The 21190-nt window shown below is 42.3% G+C and overlaps 1 protein-coding gene across 1 annotated transcript in view; it reads left to right on the plus strand.

The window, feature by feature from the left end:
• Positions 1-334: 334 nt before the first annotated feature.
• The window catches only part of TENT4B (terminal nucleotidyltransferase 4B), a 50206-nt gene continuing 29350 nt past the window's right edge, over positions 335-21190 (plus strand). The window contains exon 1 of the mRNA XM_065416332.1: positions 335-837. Coding sequence (XP_065272404.1) covers positions 335-837 — 503 coding nt within the window. The remainder of the gene's footprint in view (positions 838-21190) is intronic.

Raw genomic sequence — 21190 nt, forward strand, 5'->3', positions numbered from 1 at the left:
CCTGGCTGGGGACACAGCCCGGGTTGCTAGAAGCCAGGGGTGTTAATGTGCTAGAGGTGCCACGAATAACGCGGCTCAGGAGCTCCCCGCCCCGAGCAGCGGCCGCCCCTTTATTACGCGCGGCCCGTAGGCTTGGGGCCCGGGCGGGCCCCGCCTCGCCTGGCTCGCTCGCCGTGAGGGGCGGGGGCTGTGTGGAGCGCAAGCAGGCAGTAGGCAGGCGCAGAGCTGCCTTTCCATAGGAGCCGCCATTAGCGCTGGGACCCGGTGACAGGGTCTTGGCGACGGCGGCCGGCGCGGAGCGGGAGTGGAGGCAGCCGGGGTTGGTCCCCGTTTGATGGATCCCCGGATCGCCTGGTTCCAGCCAGAGCAGCTCGGCCCCGCGAACCGCCTGTGGATGCAGATCTGGGAGACTACGCAGGGGGTCCGCAACCTGTACTTCCCGCAGCAGCGGCAGCAGAGCGCTCCCGCCGGGGTGGGCCCGGCCTCCCCGCCCGGCATGTACCGCGTCCCCCGGATCGACCCCCAGCCCGACTTCCTGCCGCTCGAGAACGCCAACAACCAACACAACCACAGCCTCCACCAGGCCCCGCCGCCCCCGGGGCCCACCGCCTGGGCCCGGCCTGCACGGGGGGCGCCGCCCGCCGCCTCTGCCTCGGCCGCCGGCAACAAGAGAAAACGTGACAACAAGGCCAGCACCTTCGGGTTCAACTACACCATCCTCCTGGGGCCCCCCGAGCAGAGCGGGGCCCCCGCCCCGGGGGACGGGCCGGCCGCCAGTGACCAGGCCCAGCCGCTCACCCCTTGGAAGGGGAGGAACTACAGCCCGGGAGTCGTGGGGTAAGCGCCCCGGCATGGCCGTGAGGGGAGCAGGGCAGGGGGCGATACGGAGCAACTGGGGCGGGGGAGGGTGTTGGTGGGGCAGGGAGAGGCCTAGGGGATCGAGAGGAGGCAGTCGGGGGGAAGGGGGCGGAGGGAAACACAGCACATGTGAGGCGAAGCGACCCGTATGGGGCCGGGGCCGGCCGGCTCTTTGGGGGAATCTGCTCCCCTGGCGCCGCCTCTTCTTGCCCTGACGGGACGCACATGGGGTGGGAGGGCGAGCAGAGCATGCTCAGTCCCCATCTCCCGCTGGCCCTGCACAGACACGCATATGTGGGGGTGGGGTGGGGCCTGTTGCACGCCCTCCTGCTGTCATTGCACAGACACCCATATTGGGGGGGGGGGGGGGAGAGGAAGGAACGACTGGTCTATAACCACCTTCTGCTGTCACACATCAGAAGCATCTTTCACAGGCATCGCTCCCTGCTGCCGTTGCACAGATGCGCACTCACATGGGGGAGGGAGGGGAGGCATGTTACCTACTCTGGCATCTTCTCTTGCTGTCATTCCCTGAGGCAGGCTCACATTTGGGGGAAGGAAGAGTTATTTCAAAGGCATCTCCTCTTGATCTGTTTTCTCTTGCATGCCAGGGCAATAGGCTTGTTAGAAATATCTGAGAGAATTATACAAGGAAAAGTGGAGGGGTATATTGCACAACCAACATGTTATACACCAATGAGCAGGAGTCATCACCTTTTCTGCTCCCAGATATATGTGCAGGATAGGACTGCTAGGAGGCATATTGTACATGTGAGGTTAACGACCATAGTGGATGAAAACCTCCTAATTTGATTGCAGACACTCGCGGGGGGGGGGGGGGGTAGTATCTAATTTCAGAGTACCGTAAAGAAAATCTTCAATTACAACAAAATGTGTGCAGTTCTGTAAATGCCCAGGGAGGTGTCTGTATGAACACTAATGTTGCAGGCACGCCTATATGCAGGAGGGAGGAATTGCCTTGCAGACGACTCCTGTTGTCACTGCATGCACTCGTGTTGTGGGTTTCACCCTTGGTTTAATTAATGAATGTCTGCAAAACACTTTGGAGATGGAGGGGTGGGGGGAGCTTTAGTATATACATGTTTATTTGTAGAAGCCCTTCCTAATGTCAGTGTGAATGCACATACACATGGGAGGGGTGAGGCATTTTTCTCAGACATCCTCTGTCATGCGTATGGCACATGGTGGTGGGGAAATACTGTGAAAACAGCCTGCTATTGCATGTATGTACACTCGCACCAAGGAGATGAGCATGTTTTTCAGAGTTCTAACTCTTCACATATCTTCTACTAAAAGTGCACGTGTTCGAATCCACTTGGTGAGACATTTTGCATCGACCTCTTGCTCTCATTGCTTTTATGTCCTGTTGTATTAATACAACAGTCTACGTACTTCACAGACCTTTCCTTCTGACACTGAGTATATTTCCGTAGAGAGTATATTTTCTGAGGTCTGATGGTACAGATATAAGAGTGCCATTTCTGCGGTGCTCTCCAGCTGACCCTGTTTCCCTCTCTGAGAGGCAGAAACACACAATCTGGGGGAATATCCATGTGAGGTTAGTTGTGGTTTGCTTAGACATCTTCTAACTCTGTGTATGTGTGCATCTGGATGTCTTGTATAAATTGCCTTCTGTGCTGTATATATATTTGGTACTATGTCTAACACAGCCCACACCGTCTTGTGATTGGTGAACATATGGTGGGTGGGGTAGATGAACAAACATCACCTGCTGTCCTATTCCCATTTTCTATGTGAAGGTGACACTGTTTTCATAGATCCACCTAATGTTATATGTGTGGGCTTAGGGTTAGAGATCTGGGGAGAACCACTTGGACACTTTTTACTTCATGCACACATTCATATACTCTCTGGATGGAGATTGTATGATGATGGATGGCTTTTTTTTTAAGCTTGTGTGTTGCAAAATATAGTATCTAACTTTGGATAGTTGTCTTTGTAGTTTCAAGACAAGAGCATGTCAGTTGGGGAGTGTCTTTGGCTAGTTCAGCGATATCCCTACTTCAGTTCTTTGCACAAAGTGAGGTTTCGTTGCATGGTTCACATGCTAGATGTAATGTGAATGGCCTTTCTTAAGGCCAAGGTGCACTTACATTAAGCAGCCAGCTGTTGAGCTCAGGTGTCTTCCAGGGGCTCATTGAGATGGGCCTATATTTTCAGAAATTACTAGTGCTTTTGGGTGGCTCTGTTTTTGTGTGCCCATCTTGAAATGTCTCAGAGGGCCCTGATTTTCAGAAACTGGTGAGCATTTGCTTTTTCAAAATAAGGCTATTTCAGGGTATCTCAAGTTGGGCACCTAATATTGCTGGTCACTTCAGAAAATATTAACTGTGTAACCACAGGCTTCCTACTCTGTCAATTCTTGTATTGCCCTCTACAGTACTTCTAATCTTTTAGTTAAAATGTTACACTGTAAGTGATGGGATCCTGTATAAAGTTCATTCTGTAAGGACTGCAGAAATCTTCCATAACCTTTGTGAAGAGTTTTAAGTGCTGGATAGTTTTAGCTGGGGATGGACAGGCTTTTTTTTTTTTTTTTTTTTTTTAATAAATTGGTCAGAACGTGTCAAACACTTAATTTTGGAAAATAGCTTTCTTTGAGTGTATTTTCTGTTCTGTCACACAGTTGCAGTGTGATATTTACATTCCTCATGGGGTGACACCAATTGCATGTATAACTGCTTGTGCAAAATGGGTGTACAAGTGAGAATACAAACAAACATGTAAGCATCTAGGGTTTCAACATTCTGAAAATCAGGTCTGTAGTTCTTACCTTCAAGGACAGTATAACAGTATGTAATATTGATCACTGAAGTTTAGAAGGCTAAATTTAAATTAAATTAAACATGCATGTTGAAATATTGGCAATACTTTGGTATACATATTTATCTCTTAGACAGTCATCATGTTCCATCAGGTATATCTGAGTTTCTGTTTTGATGTTGGATTTGGGTTGGGAAACATATTTGTGTTAAAATGTTTTACATATGTAATGAGTATAAATGAATATTAAAATGATACACTTGTGATTTGAAATATTAAGATTGAGAAATTATTATGGTGTCTTCAGTGTACTGTTTTCATACAATTTTTTTGCATTATCAAGGCTTAAATATTAAGCATTCAAAAGTCAGTCAATTCTAAAAGTTAATGCTGCTCCTGCAGAGTTAAGTGAACTGTAGTATACGTTCTGTGTTATATGGTATATGTTGCTAACAAACAATAATATATTAAAGCTTGCATTTATCAAAGATAAAGGGAATAGAAAATATCACATGGCCACATTCTTTCATTCCCATTTTCCATGCTCTGGAATCCTTAATTTGGCAATTTCCTAACTGATCTTGTACATTTCTTGACATTAAAGTGACCTGTGAAATTTACAAGTTGCTTTACACCAGAGATTTAGCTTGCGTATCTTACCTGCTTTTCAGACTTTACCAATGGTGATGTTAAAAAGAATAAAACCAAAAACCTGATTGAAAAGTTGTAATCCATATATGTGCAAGATTAGTGGAATATATTTGATACCGGCAAAAACTACTTAAATGAATTTGCTTTGCCACAGTACCCTTAGCAGAGTAGTATATTGTTTTGAGCGATAGTGACAAAATAGCACTAAAGTAGTCTTTAAAAAAAAAAAAAAAAAAAACATTAAGGTATGAAGAAAATTAGATATATTTTGTAGATTTCAGTGAGTTCTAATCAAGCCAAGCTAAATCTGGAGTTTCTGGTTTATAAAATGTCTCAGCCAACATTTCAGATGCAAAAGAATGGGGGGAGGAAATTAGACTGATCATGGAATTCATTCTGAACTTCAGAGGCTGCTATCACAACTGAAGTTCAATGGAGCTGGTAAAATGTTTACAAAAATGAATCTTCTCATCCTTCTAATTCAGTATCTGATGTTATAATACAGTGGCATAAGAACGAAGGCAGAGAAAGTAAACGTCTGAGTTGGGCAGAACTGTTAGAGCATATTATGCCCGTGCTCTACTCTAGACTGACTGAAAATACACTTCTGGATGAAATACAAGTAGCTGGTCTCTATGTATGGGCTAGACTTAAAAAGATAGTGCTCTGTTACAAACACTACTCAGTAATGTTTCTCAAGACTGAAGGTTGTGAGCTGAAATTTGGACTTCCTCAGTAGCTGTCCTGCTCCTTCAGAATTCACTTGTATTCGAAATGCATATAACTCCAACAGTGGCCACATTTGAGAATGTCTTGTGAGACACATCTTTGTCCAGGCTTTCCACTGTCAGTTCTGAAGTTTTGGACGCTTAGCTGGATTTTTCCTTTTATGCCACAGAGGTTTGTGGTGTATTGCAGTGTTGCTGGCCTTGCCCCACCTATGACTCCTCAGTTGTCTCTCAGCTGATGCTATGAGGGTAGGGACCAGGTACTAGCTTGAAAATCACCTAGTCTTCATAAAAACCAGCAAGTAACTAAATTGAGGTGGTGAATCGCAGGGAGTAGGAAGGCTCCTGCAGGAGTCCCAGGATCAAAGAACCCAGTTTATGATTCACAGGTGGATGGCCTAACGAGTGTAATCCTACAGGGAGCAGGCTAGGAAAGAGAATGGAGCAGAGAAGCTCATCTTCACCCCCAGGCGGACAACATGCAGAGTGTAATCCTGTTGGGAGTAGATCCGTGAGGAGATCCTGGATCAAGGGGAAAAACATGTTTGATATACTGAATATATTGTTTGTTTTGAGCAAGTAAAATTGAAGCCAAGAAGAGAAGTGAAATTTTTGTTGCTGGAGAATGTTTTTAGGTGCACAGGCCAGTGAGTTAACCCACATGCTTATAAGGTGTATTTGTTCTTTGTTTGGAAATGTTAATGGATTTCAATTTAAATGGTGTTAAGTGCAGTCAGGTAAAATGGAGAGTGACATGTAAATGTGAACCATTGTAACACTATCGAAAGGGAATAGCTCTAAACCATAGAAGAAGTCATGATTAGAATTCAGACCTTCCTGATTTCTTTCATAACTAGATAATCCCATCACTGTTGTATTAAAGGATGTACCCCAGAATCCACATAGATGAAGGAATTTTGGACATCTGGCGACATAACTCATGATCCATGATTTCAGAAGATTACTTTGGAAGTTGATTGTTATTTATTTTTGTAGGTGTGCATCCTTTCTTTAGGAAAGGTGACCAGAGGGCTTACAAACAGTCTAGTGGGGAGGTGGCTATGATGGCGTCATGATCATAAACCGTTCCATATCTTGTGCAACTAACTTTTTTAACCAGATGACTTAAAAAGTTGTTGGTGATTAAACATGGTTTGCTGTTGGATTAGCTTGCATATTAGAGGTTTGGAAGTCCTTCATTTTTAGTAGTAAACAAAAATTGTAATAACTTAAAAACCTGTAAACTTTTAGAGGTAACTTAATTTGAGAAAAACATCTATAGCAGTTGCATTGTTTTGCTGAATGTGGAGAAATTGATTTCAGAATATGAAAGTAGCAGTTGAATGTACTGTATATATTTTAATGTATGAGAATTAATTGTTTGAAAAAATCCACAAACAATAATTTATGAGCTTTGTAGGAAGGTCTCATCCAGTTTTTGGTAACCTGACAAATATGTATTAGAAAGTGAAAAAGATGGTGAGGGGAAAAGAGCAAGAAGGTGTCTGGGTCACAAATCCTTTTCCTTTATAAATCTGACGAGATCCGCCATCACTTTTTGACTTTCGAATTAAGTGAATTATAGCTTGTTTTGACAGTGTAGACTTCTCAGGGCTTGTCTACACAGACAGCAGCACAGCTTCACCAGTGCAGCTGTGCCACTGGAGCACTTCACTAAAGACACTACTGTGTGGACAGGAAAGCGTCTCCTGTTGGCTTGGTTAATCCACCTCGACGACCTAACACTGGGGGTTAGATCAGTAGAACTACGTCACTCGGGGGTGCGGATTTTTCACACCCCAGTGATGTTGTTATATTGATGTAAGTTTGATAGTGTAGACCTGGCCTCAATCTGTTAACTGTGTTTTGTGGAAGTCAAAATCGGAGCTTTGCTCATAACCTCAAGAGGCATGTGGTGGTGGTTCCACTGTTTCAAAAAGTGAGATAAAACAAATATGCTTTGGGGCAGGATTCAAAATGTAATGCTAAAGGCAGTTTTGAGAGACCTTTTTGAAGTATACTGTAAATATTATGTAACCATTTTTTAGGACATGCAAAACCTTGGAGTGCGGCCAAAATGTTCAACATGTTTATATAGATGACTAAAGGGGACTCTGAGAGGCCTGCAGGTTTCTACACATGCAAAGAAACCATGGGTTATTTTTGTTCTTGTGAAAAAGTACTTACTTTTAATTTCTGTTTTCATGACTTGGGCATTTCGTCCCTTGGGGGTGTCTTAGTTTAAAAGAACTGTGAAACAACCGGCATTACTTTGTTCTTTTTTTCAAATCAAGCTTTTGCATATTAAGCAGTGTTTTAAGGTCACCGCTCTTGTGTACTTTGGTGATTTCTCAGACTTGTAAGTGTGGACTCTTTCCATAGCAATGTATGGTTCGGAAAGGGGTTGTAGGACCTTCATTCCTTGAATCCCTTCACCCTGAATCCTCTATTACTATCATGTGAGGGCTGTATCTTTGTTCTAGTTTTCATATGGCACATTAAGACAAAGTCCAGCTCAAAGCCTGGCATATAATTTCGAGCCCAGGCAGCTAAATTAAAATGTACGAATAGCCATACTAATTGCTAAAAATTAAAAATGACCTGCTCCTTTTTAAAGAGAAAGAAACCACTGAAAAATAATTTAACCATCATGTAATATTTAACTCCTATTTAGTTTAGAAATAATAAGGTAAAAGTCAGGACTCACTGGTTCAACTCTGAAGCCTTTTTTTAGAGGCATCTAGTTAATTTTAGGAAGATGTACATGTGATTTTTTTTTTTTTTTTTTTTTTTTTTTTACTGACAAAATATGCAGTTTTGTAATATTTTATACTTGTTTTTAAACACTTCTTATCCTCCTAATTAACATAACCAGAATAAATCTTGACTTTTCAACATTGGATAGTTAAGTGTTCAAAAACAACTAGTGTGCCCAAAAACTGTAGAGTTGGCTTTAACTTTAGTTTTTTGTTTACATATGCACATGGTGTAGAACTCTTAGCTGTAAGAAAACAAAATGAAGACCCTCTATTATATTTAAAAAGCATTATAACAACACCGCTTACTTGTTCTTAATGTGAAAACTGTTGGAGAGCATATTTTAAATGCATGATGGCTTCTTAAATTAGATAAAGTCTTGTAATCTTAGATGACATCTCTCATGTAAGAGGGACAAGGTGGTGAGGTAATATCTTTTGTTGGACTAACTTCTGTTGGTGAGAGAGACAAGCTTTCGAGCTTACACAGAGCTCTTCATCCGATCTAGGAAACATACTCAGAGTGTCACAGCTAAATACAGGATGGAACAGTCTCTCTAATATCTCTCTAATATCCTGGGACTGACATGGCTACAACAGCACTGCATACATGTCTAATGTAAGTTGGCTGCAGGGAAGGGGAATTTTGTCCTGCCTGAAAATGGCTTTCTTCTGATTTATCTGCATGTTGCTCTGACTTATTGATTTATCTGCAGGGTTTAATGTCTCTTTCCTTGGGAGGGTGGGAGGATATCCTGATGACCAGGAGTGCTGCCTTGACATCCTTTCTCAAGTTAAATAATTTTACAGGAGTAGCAACTTGACCTTAAATCATCTTGAAACTTGAACCTACAGTAGGAATCTTTCCCAATACCATGACTCTTCTCACCTTAGAACAGGATAGATACCTAGACTGAGGCTGAGGAACCCCTACTTTTAAGCTAGCACTAAAAGAAATTTAGGAAGCATTCATCTGGTTCAGTACAGAAGTACTGGCACTTACCCCATCTGTAGTTACAGTAAAATGTTGTATATTGCTTGGCTGTGTCATGCAGGAGCCTTTACCCCCAAAAGGTACTTTCTGATGACCTAGATGTTAATCCTGTTGTTAGTAAATATATAGCCTGAATAGAGTAAATCTTTAATCATGGTTTACTGATCACTCTGACCACCGAAGACATTGCCCTTGGTGCAATCAAGTGAGCCCTGATGCCTCTGGTACAGGAAACCCCTTACTTTGGCAAAGTCGCTTTTTAAAACTTGTCATTAGCTTTCTAATCCTTTGTGGAGACTTTAGAAGCAGCAAGTGCTTTCTTGGATGTTCCAAACAAAACAGACAGTCTATCTTTCTGAACTCTGTAGATGTGTGTGCAACAAGTTATTGTATACATGTATCGAGACAACAGTTTTATTTTCTTTCTATGGTTTTGGTCTAAAATTGATACATAAATTGTCTCTGAAAACTGTTTAGTTTTTACTTGAATTTGGACCTTCATGGTAGAATGACTTTATCCTTGTGGAGTCAGATATTTTTGGTAAACTGAAAATGCGTGAAGCTTACTAAAGTATTGAGCTCAACCTAATGCAAAGGGGAAAACTGTCTTAAGCTGAATAATGATGGTGACTGCAATGGCTCAAATAGAGCATTGGGTCAATATTTGAGCCAGGCTTAAAACCATTGGATATACAGCTGGATTTTTCTCTAATTAATTCAACAGTCCAACTCAAAAACCTGGGAAATAATGTATTTCAAGATGTCCGTGCAGAAAACCTCTTATTGACTTGGCTTGATGTTTACTTTGATTGTGGTTTGGACTTCAATATCTGTTCTTCAAGTGATTGCACACGCACATTCCACTCTTGGTGTCAGTGCACCCTGTGCACAATCATCGGAAACTTTCTCCCTTGGTATACCTGTTGTGCAGGTTGGGGACCTTCTGCTGCTGCATGCCACTGCATGCAGTTATCAAGGGCAGAGCCATCCTCAGCCTCACTCTGATCCTTCTTTCTGCCTGTGATTTTTGTTGGAACTCTCATCTATACCAGAACACTTATTTCTCTCAACCTTTGTGAACTGTGTGTAGTTAGTCTGGTCTTTAGCATTCAGATAGTAAGTTTTAGCTGTAGAAAAATAATTTAAATTATTTTATTTTTATTTGATTTCCTCGTTTGGAGTTTTCTATTCAAGGTATACCCTGGTCACTGGGTTTCAAGCCTTCTTGCTTCAGGCCTATGCCAGTGAGCGACCTGCACAATAACTGCCTGAAGTGCTTGGGGGAAGCACATATGAAGGACCAGTACCAGATTTGCAGGGAATTCAAGCCTTGGCCAAAGAAGGGTAGAGAGGATAGGCTGAAATTCCAGCTGGTGGAGGTGATGCTCCAGCCACTCTTGGAGCCATCCTGGTCTGACTCTATGCCAAGTACTGTGGCTTCAGGGAGAAGTGATCTCCAACTTTAGTGGAATCCCAGTACTGTCCTCCCTTGCCTGAAGAGAGGAAGAAATACAAAGCTTCCAGAGAGGCACTGGCCGGGGAAGGTCTCCACCCTCTAAGTCTGATAAGAGGGTTGAGGGAGTTGAGTAGAGTGCACCTGAAACCTAAGCACTCCTCCAAATTGGTGCCAAAGCCCAGTTGGCTCTGGTTATGCAAGGGGCACTGGCTCAAGCCCGGTGCTGGAGGCAGCACTGTCAACTTTTTTGGCACCACAGCAAGAGACCAACTTGGTGCCAATTGCCCCAGATGCATTTATGGCAGAAAGAAACCTGCTCTCCCTCTTGGTGCAGGTGTATCCTTCCTTACAGGAATCTGGTCCCTCAGGACTGCTGCCACTTGTGCCTGCAATTCAGCCTCCTGTACCACAGGAGGAGGAAGCTCCTCGGTACTATCAAAGGGAAACCTGATCACTCCCACCATCCAAGACATTGCCCTTGGTGCCTTTGTGGTGGCATTGCTCCATTGAATACCATGCTCTCAGCACCAATCCCTGGCACTGACTGGATCGGCCCTGCCATGGTCAGAGGAAGGGGAATCCTTGTTGTTGGACTCCGACGTGGGTTCTTATGGATCACAACTCCAAAGCAGGACCCACTGGTCTCCGCACAGATTCTCTCTTCCCACTTCTCACTGTGACCCTTCAAGGGACTTGCCATGGGAATGTGGCCAGAACAGTGGTGCCCTGCCCCATATCAGTGTTCATTTTGGAGCTCTTAAGGTTTTCTCCCAGCTTCCAGATCTTTCCCACAGCATGCATACTCAGTGCCCTTGTCTAGAAAGGCTTAGTCTATGCACTGAGTAGCTCTGTCCCCACAGTTTACCACACACAATTGCTACTGGCAGCACACAGACATTATCACTACTGTTGAAGTTGCACTTGCTCAGTCCAAGTGTAAATTGTTACATCTGCCACTACTGTGCCAACTTGTTGATGTAATTGCTGGTTGAACTGCTTCAGCAGTACACTTGCCCCATCCATTGCAATCTCTCAATGCTCTTGCTCACCCTTCAGTTACAGATTTGGAGGCTTAGAGTACTGGTTCTGTCCCATGTCAAGATGACTGCACACAGGCCTAAGAGCAACTGAGGTGGTATTTGGCTGGTCTCTCTTCTGCTCAGCTATCTCCACTAGCTCCTGAACCCCCAGAGCAGCAGAGAAGGACATGGATGGAATGAAAACGATAACTTTAGTCTCATGGCATATCAGCTGGAGGGGGCGAAAAGGTCAAAACCCAAAGGTTGGTTGGTTAGTTAGACCTGCACGAGTTTCCCAAAGTGTGCATATTTTATTAGGGTTGCCACAGCTTTCCACTCACTACCTCAGTAGCATCTGAGACCTGAAAAAGAGAGTAGAAATAGATCACTAACTACAGTGAGTAACAAAGCTTGCACTCATCTACCGTCTTACTCATCCCCAAGAAGAAGTGCATCTCCCCCTTTCTCCCCATGTCCCACCTGCCTTAAGAGGAAAGGGAAGAGCAACCTTTAGTTCAACCATAAAACCAGAATGGAGAGAAAATAATTGTTGAATAAATGGGTGAAATTGAGCATCTTATCTTCTCGAAGCACTGGTGCCTTTGCATTGGCAGTGATCACCAGACCTTCGGGTCCAGATGATTTCCACAGTTTGAACAGAGGTGTGTGACTTGTTCCTTGTGCACCTGCAAGTGTGAGAGTGCAGGAGAGCATATCCCATGCCTTTCAGTGCACATGTGTTTCTTCCCTTGCAGGATAGAAATCTTGAAGCACCCGTTGGAATAAATAAAAAATGTGAACAGGTGCAAATATGTTTTAGTTTATCGCTGTGTCTGCTTTACTGAGGCTATTGTGGGATAATACACAGATCTTGCCTACAGGTCCCAGGGTTGCTGATGTGGATATGATGTGCATATCTATAATGTGGACATACTGCACTGGTGCAGGTTGCAAAAATACAGTTTTCGATCTGTTTTTATATATATTTTCTAATGTGTCTATCATAGTGGCACTGAAGTGTTGTCAGATAATTAAGAGAAAAATCATCTTTGCTTTGAGATTGGATTTTAGAGAGGATAGGCTGATTTCACCTGTTATGTATTAACATTGTAAACTATGTCTAAATAGAGCACTGGATGTAAATAATATATGTATGATTAAGGGTTCCAGTGTAAAAAAACAATTCCAGTGGGGCTTGTTGGTATCAGAACTTTTGCTTGTAACTTAAATTGCATATGGTGCCTTGTTAGATTTGCAACTTCTTGTAAAATCATCTGTGATAGCTTTTAAGCCTTTTATAAAAATCTTTGACTGAACATTTTAATATAGAGAATCCAATTAGTGATTTATAGGGACTCTTTTGTAGATCATTTTAATATTTCAAAATGTAATGCAGAAAACATTTCATAAAGCTTTGACCAGTGCCTTGGTTTTCCAAGTAGCAAAACAGTACATCTGATTTTACTTGAAAAATTTTCATTGGCTACCTGTACAAATAGTGGCTGTTAAAAAGACATCAACATACTGAAAATATTGTTTTCCTGCAAATTAAACATGAATTACTTGTAAGTTTGCCCTACATTTACTGAAGCTTAAAAGGATGAAAATTGCTGTGACAGTCTTAGTGCAAAGGCTGAGTCTAGTTTAACTTGCTCTGTGAAGTAAATGCCATCTGATGGTTTTTGTGTGTGTGTGTGTGTGTGTAATCATAACTCAAAACAGTATTCATTAGTGAAGTGGAGACTTGCAGCCATCTTCAGACTTTTGGTCCTTATATAGCTGTAAAGCAGATCTACTACACAAGCATACATGATGCTGTTTGTTAGTATGAGCAGGGCCGGCTCTAACTTTTTTGCTGCCCCAAGCAGCAAAAAAAGCGCCGCCCCCCGAGCTCCCCCCCGCCGAGCGCAGCGCCGCCGGAGCGCCCCCCCCCCCGCCGAGCGCCGCCAGAAACCCCCCCGAGCGCTGCGCCCCGTGCCGCCCCCCCCGCCTAGCGCCGCGCCGCCGGAGCGCGCCCCCCCCCCGCGGAATGCCGCGCCGCCGGAACCCCCCCCGAGCGCTGCGCCCCGTGCCGCCCCCCCCCCCGCCACCCCAAGATTGGCCGCCCCTTACCAGGTGCCGCCCCAAGCATGTGCTTGGTTGCCTGGTGCCTGGAGCCGGCCCTGAGTATGAGACAGTACATTCTGAGGTACGACGCACTTTAGTTTGTGGTAGTAAGCAATAGCATTTTTAATAGCTTTGGGAAACCAGCTTTGACATTTTAATTATGAACAGCCTAACCCCAAGACTGCAATCACTTATTCATTTCCAATATCCCAACAGACTAGCATATTTTTGAACAATTTTACTAGAGACTCCTGTCAGCAGAGATTTCACTGGTGCTACATTTGAGATCCCTTTCCTTGAGGGTAAACGGACCTCTCAAGCTAAACCAGTCATTTGTTCTTGTTTAGATATAAAAATTTTATTCAAGTGAATGTTTAAAATTAAATATACACAAGTTAAGAGGGAAGGTACTATACATCTGGGGTCAGGATTGGGTTATGAGGGATTACAGGTGTCGGTTGCAAGGGTGAAGCGATACATACATATCAGATAACCAACATAGACCCAGATTGGGGTGCAAGCGTTTTTCAAGTGTCAGTGGATAAGTGGGCTCGCTAATGCATGCCAGACAGGCTTTGCAGACTCACTTGTGCTTTCATGTACACTCTTGTTATCAATAATGAAAACACATCTATCCAGAATCTTTTTATCACTAAGTTTGATAAATGGTTTTAAAAAAAACCCTCTGTAAATGTGGAAATGGCCACTAGAATTTACTGGCAGAGCTAGATCATGGGAAATGGTTTGAAAGGCATCTGTTTTCAGGCATAACTGTTGCTGCATAAACTGAAGTAACTGACAAACTGATCAACACATTGGGTGCCTTCCTCTTGAGCCTCCAGCACTGATGTCTGTAGCTTAGTAAGGGTTATTGTTGCTTTTTTCTTGAAATGTGATGGTGGTTTAAAAGAATCTCTTTAAAGGACACTGTCGGAAGTAATCCCACCCCATCCTCAATCTTGCTCTTTTAAAAAATATGTATATGATTCCTGATGTTCCATCCCACCATCTAAAATCGGGGCAACAAAAATAACTTCCTGAGTGAGAGTTGTAATGTTGTTACAATATCAGTTCCTCACTTTGGTATCCCATGGACCTGCTGTGGACAAAACCTCTATAGCCTCCAGGAGTGACAGTGAGTCCTCTCTGGGCTTGTATAAGCACAAGTGCTGCTTTAGCTGTACTGCTATAGTTTGAAGTATAAAGGTTTGTCTACTGATATATCTTTATACCAATATAGCTATTTTTATACTGGAAGGAAAATAAGCAATACGGGCATAAGGCACTTCCATACCAGTATAGCTGTGTCTACGCTCTGGATTCTAATTATATAACTATTTTGGTTTATTTAAAAAAAAACAAAACTCCTCAATCCTGACAGTTTTTATACTTGTACAGAAACTGTGTGTAGACCAGTCTCATGCCTAGTACTGCACCACGCCCAACTGCAAAACCATCAGCTAGTCTTCAGCTAGGATTTTTAACTGTTCCAGCTCTAGATTTGGAGAGTTGATATTTTTCAGTATCAAGGTAAATCTCTTTTTAAAAGGGATGTTGTCAACTCATTTTTTTTTTAATTATCAGTTTCTGATAACAGTACCCTTTACTTAGTAAGTCTTGATTTAAAAAAAAAAAAATTGTTTCTGTTCCCTTGTTATTTATGAATACCTATTTTAGCAAGTGAGAAATTGGCACACTTTTCAGCGGAAACAGTGAAAATTATACAAAATGTGGCGGAAAAGAAGTATCTCTTTTACTTCTTTCTGTTAGTAATCTTAACTGCTACCTATAACTATAGTATGCACAAAATTTAGATAGAAATGTTTGGGTTTTTTAAATTGACTGTGTTCCTCTAAACTTGGGTGCTTTTTAAATGTTGGGCTTGTCAGCCTTGCTCTAGTTGCTTTATGAAGCTAATTTCAACACCAATCCTTTCCACAAATTGAACTGAATTTTTTTTAAGCTAGCAGCTTTCACATATCCTCCCTAAAGAAGATGGGACAGGTTATTCAGAGAAGATAAAAACAATTGCCCATAATTTAATATTACAGATGTTCTAGAGCAATTCTGCAGTTGATGTATTTAAGTACATTGTACTTAAACATACTGGACCTTTCACTGTTTCAGAACAGAGCAAACACAAATTTTGGCCTTCTATGGTGTCTGTACTGAAGGCATGTAAGCTGGCTTGAAAGTTCTGTGCAGCATATAGAGCCAATTCTTGCTACCTCCAACATCAGTTGCAAAACTCCCATTGCCTTCAAAGGGAGCAGGTTTAAATTTGTGACTAAGACCCTGATTCAGCAGGTGCTTAACTAACTTTAAGCATGTGACTACAGTAGTCCCATTGGCTTTAGTTTTAAGTTAGTTTGGTATATGCGGGCAGTTAAAGGCTCTCTAGCTTATCTAACGTTTAAATTGCAACCCAACTCTTCAATGGGGAGTATAGTTTACACATCATCTCTGGCTGTAGGTAGCTGTGGGAAGCCAGAAGTGTGCCTTTAAGGCTTAACCAAAGGCTTTTTTCGTATGACCCTATTCCCTTCTAAATTTTTCAGCAGTGAGAAATGTCAAAATCAAAACTGTGTAATGTTTGCCTTTTTAAAAAAAGCTGTCTTAATTGTGATTGATTGTGGATCAGTAATGCAACGTTTTCCAGTGATTAAAGCCCCCCTCTCTGTAGCCTATTTAACACTCGTCTCCCACGACACCGTAGCCACATGATCTGCTTTCTCACATTCCTATAATTTGTTTTTCTTTTCTCTTGCTTGTCTCACTTTTCTTGTCACTGTCTTTTGTCAGGTTAACTTACATTTTATGCTTTTGTTTCCCTTCCCCTCTCTGACCAGATCCCCCCTCCTCCTCTTGCTCCCGTATCTGTTGAGTGTTTCCCATTGTATGTCTCCTCTTCCTCATCTTTCTGTCTACAAATTATTCCCTGCTTTGTTCTTTCTCTGTTGGAGCTGTTCCTTCACCCCACTCGTGTTTATGGGATGTTCTTTTTTATTTTCCTATTCTCCTTGTTTTGGGAGAAAGCTGTTGCATATTCTCTCACTCCTTTCTTTTTTCCCCCTAACCACATCTGCTATACAATGCTATTCCTTGCCTGGGATAGTGCAGAGCAAAGACCTTTGTAGCCCCACCTTAGTGAAGGAGGGAGAACAGAAACTGAAGACTGCAGGCACAGTTTCCAGGAGACTGTAGAGAAGCGGGTACACCCATATGTTTAGGCGTGTATCTCAGATTGGGAAACAAAATGCTGTGCAGTTTTCTTGTTGGCTTTGGAGAGTTAAATGTGAAAGAAGGAAGAAAACAAAGGACCAAAAAACACCTAATTATGGACTCAGCAATGGAATATTTCCACTGCTGTATTGAAAGCTGTAAAGATACATGAAGTTGCGTGATATCTACTAAAGAATGTTAGCAGAAGTGATTTTTGTTTAGATTAAATGATTTTTAGATTTGCAGGTCTGCTTTGTTTGAAACGTCCAACTACAGAATAAATTTTAAATTTGACTATTAACTGTTGTATAATTGTTTTCTGCGACAGGACTAGTTTTTATACCCATCAAATCTATGATTAAGGCTATGTTTTAGTCACAGGTATTTTTAGTAAAAGTCATGGACAGGTCAGGGGCAGTAAACAAAAATTCATAGCCCATGACCTGTCCATGACTTGTACTATATACCCCTGACTAAATCTTGGGTGCTCTTGGGCTGGGGGTGCTGGGGAGGGTCTTGGCGGGGCTGGCAGGCTCCCTACCTGGCTCCACGCAGCTCCCCAGGAGTGGCGACATGTCCCTCAGCTCCAAGGCAGAGGCACAGCTGGGGGGACTCCGTGTGCTGCCCCCGCCCCGAGCACCGACTCTGTAGCCCCCATTGGCTAGGAACTGTGGCCAATGGGAGCTGTGGGGGCGGTTCCTGTGGGCAGAGGCAGCACACAGCTGTCTGGCCATGCCTCTGCCTAGGACGGAGCTGAGGGACATGTCACCGCTTACGGGGAGCCCGCCGAGGTAAGTGCTGCCTGAGCCCTTATCCCCTCCTATGCCCCTACCCCAGCCCTGAGCCCCCTCCCACACCCAAACTCCTGCTGCTGGGGGGCGGGAGGGGCGTGGTGGCCTGAGACTGCCCCAGCAGCAGCCAGTGTGGCTGGTCCAGGGGCTGCCCGAGCTACTCAGGCGGCCCATGGGCCAGTCGCACCAGCAACTGCAGAAGTCACGGATGTCCTAGAAAGTCACAGAATCTCTGACCTCCGTGACCATCACGCAGCCTTATCTATGATTATTCAGTATTTAATAGAAATTTCTTCTTTTCAAAAAGAAAGCAAGAAAGTAAATTGTGACTTAACAAGTTTTTAAACTCAACTCGGAATTTTTTTCTGAACTCATTGTAGAAGAGAAAGCAGACATCTTCAAGAATAAGTTTATTCTTATCCTGTTAGTGAAAGATAAGGCTTCTTATTCACTGAAGAAATTTGCCTGCGTTCTTGAGTTGAAACAATCCTGAATCTACTAAATGAAGACAACTTTCATCCTGATTGAGGCAAAGCTAATTCTAAAATAGTCTGAACAGTATTTCATATCTTTTTCAAAATAAAACAGGAATAAAAATTGTCCTACAGTTCATGTTTTCCCATAAGTCTTCATTAAAACTCCAGGAATGAGACTTTAGATCAGAAATTAATCCTGTCTCTCCTTGACACTTGCCAAATGTATACCCATCAAGCAGAATTTTTGCTTATTTTGTTCCTCTACCACTTAATTAGTTGATTTGAAAAATTCTAAAAAATTGTGAATAATTGATTCATTTTTATGGTGTTTTGGGGTCATACTACTTGTTCACTAATATTCATGTGACAGCCAGTATACATGAAAACGTACCTGGTACAAATTTGTGAATAATGTCGTGTCCCCCTCCCCCTTCTCTAGTTAAGAGAGAAATGTTCAGTAGAAAGCAGAAAACATACTGAATAACCAGTCACACACCATGAATAGTAAATAGTTCATCAGCTGTTCACTGACTATCTGGAATAACTTTCAAAAGGCTCCTAAATCAGTTAGGTACTCCCAGAAATTCTACTTGGTCTGAAAACTTAAACATCTGAACTATTAATCAAATAACATTCTGAGCTGTAAGGATTGTGAATCTCTTCTTCCCCCAAAATACCATATTGTAGCCTCTAGCTTTCCTATGAAAAATGGGGTTCCTTTTTTGGGGCGTCTGATTTTTCACCTATTTAAATCCATAGTAAAGCCTCCTTTGATTTCAATGGCTACAGAGTTGAGCCTTTTGTAAAATCATTCTTAAAGGAACAGCTAGTTTAAAAATCATTTTAAAAAAATCCTTGCTTACAAATAAGTGTCCCAAAAAGGGATTTTAATTAACCTTAAAAACCTAAATTGTGTCTTTAATTGAACATAGGGTTGACATTCAGTAACAAGGTATTTCTGCTCCTGAGGATGTGACATTGCCCCCTGGTTGGTTGGGTTGTTGTTCCCCCCCCCCCCCCCTCCTATTCTGCACCCAGAGACTTTCAACTGGTCTGCCTCTTATTGAGGTCCAGAATGAGATAAGTAAATCTGAATCCAGTTACCAGATTTGCATGACTACTTGAAGATGAAAACTGATAAGGGTATGGCTACTTTCTACAAAGTCAACTTAATCTCTGAACAGGCTGGGTTGAACTTTTGCTCAGCCCCAGAATTCTGGTGAAGAAAAAATACTCCATCTGTAATCAGTATCTTCAGTCGTTTTCATGAAAACAGGATAGCCCTTAATGTTCCTGCTAACTTTCACTGATCCCCGTGATGGATTTACGGTACTGCAAGTGCATTATGTTACTTAAAATTGTGTCTTGATCATTTGGAGTAATAGGTGAATTTCTAATCTGTGAATGTAATTCCAATTAAAAATACAGTAAACCGTACTGTGAAGTGTTTTATTATTGCTATATAGCAGTTTCTTTGAAGAGAATTGTGACTTGGTGCATCACCCCTTCTCTGCCCCCTGCTGGAAGCACTGGCACCTGAAGAAAGAGTGGTCACCTGGAAAAGAGGGGCAGTGAGTTGAGACCACTGAACGGACTGGTTTTTGTTGTGCAGTTTAAAAAGACCAGGCATCTATTTTTGAGTTGAATAATTAATTGTTACTGCATTAGCAAGGGACTTGCTGCACAAGACTCCTTGCTTCGGATGAGTTTTGACAGTGTAACAATTATCGCAGTGTAACAATTTCTTTAAAGAAAAAGGAAAAAAAAAAAAGGCTGTTTTATATCCAAAGTAACTTAGTAAATGCAGTGGCATTAAATAGTAAGAAAATACTGTCATATTGCTAGAACTAATTTGTGGATACTTTTCATCTTTAAGCTAAAGATTTAGAATTCCTAGAATTTAGATTTGAGACACTTGCAAACACATTCAGCATTCTCTTTAGTAGTCTAGTTAGGGTACATCTATACTGCACAGTACTGGCAGTGGTGTGCGGTGTATGCATAGCCACATGCATCTGTGAAAAGCAAGCTGTGTCTATACTGCAGAGTGTAGCTACACAAATCAGTGAAAGGCTTTGGTTCTGCCTTCTCCTGCTGCCTTCCCCCTGCCCGGAGCCTTTCAAAGCAGGAGTAGGCTATGGTAGTGGAGAGGCAGCAGGACACTACACAGCTAAAAATAGCAGTGTAGACCAGAAAAGCACTGCTTGGACATGTAGAGAACTGTGTAGGGTACATACCCACAGGGTTCAGGCATGGCTTTACTTCCAAAAGCAGTGCTTCACCACTGCTATTTATACTTGTGCTGGGGGGCGGGGGTGTAGCACATGTACTCTACACACCACCTTAAGGAGAGTGCAGTGTAGATGTATTAATGGTCTTTTATTCATGCATTTACAGTGGCTCAAATATTTTCTAATGTCATTCTTCTAGAAATATCAGTTAATTAGCATATCTGGTACCTATTTTGGAAAATAAAGCTTTAACTAACTTTCTCGGAAGTCCAGTGCACTTATGACTTATGGTTGTATATCCTTGTGTGTTTCTTAATTTCCTGTCTCTTGGCTTTATAGCTTGCACCATTAGCAGTTAGCAAAATCAGACATGCTAAGTAAAGTATTGGGAACAGGAATGTTAACATTTTAAAGGAAAATGAGAATTCCCCCCCCCCCCCGCCCATAATTTTGTTGGATAAATGACAATGTCAAACAAATACAACTACTTATAGAAGGTCCCTGATCAGGATCAGGTGATGCATCAAACAATTGTTGTATATGGATCAGTTGATATTCTGCATATTATTCTATTTAATATATAGGTGTTTTTATAGAATTGTTGCTACTTGAGTTAACAGGAATTTAATGCCCATTAAGAACCATAGGAGACAAATCTGTAACAGAGTAATCTTATTTTAAAGCACGAGAACCAAACTTTAGCAAACAGTAAACTGAGTGACAATCAAGTAACTGCGTTAATGGACAGCTCTCTGCTTTGTCCCATAACCTCTGGAAACATTAAATTTCTAATTTTTCCTTTTTTTTAAATTACAAACCGGAAGAACTAAGTTATCACTCTGTTTTTGTTTTTGGTTTTTGTTTTAAATTCTGGCAGACTGACTGTTTAACTAGCATCCTCTTCCTTTGTCACTGCAGGCTGTACTTAACAGTAAATCTGTACATTAATCTCTGTACTCCTGGCCATTAGCTCGGAATCTCAGTAGTAAGTGGTAATGTGACCCAATGACTAAAAAATCAAGCCTCTCTGTTACCTAAAAAGCTCTGTTGGCCATGGAGTGTTCAGACTAGAGTTCCCCCAGCATGTGCGTCTCACA

This window comes from Emys orbicularis, chromosome 14 (assembly GCF_028017835.1).
Source record: "Emys orbicularis isolate rEmyOrb1 chromosome 14, rEmyOrb1.hap1, whole genome shotgun sequence".
Classification (NCBI taxonomy): domain Eukaryota; kingdom Metazoa; phylum Chordata; order Testudines; family Emydidae; genus Emys; species Emys orbicularis.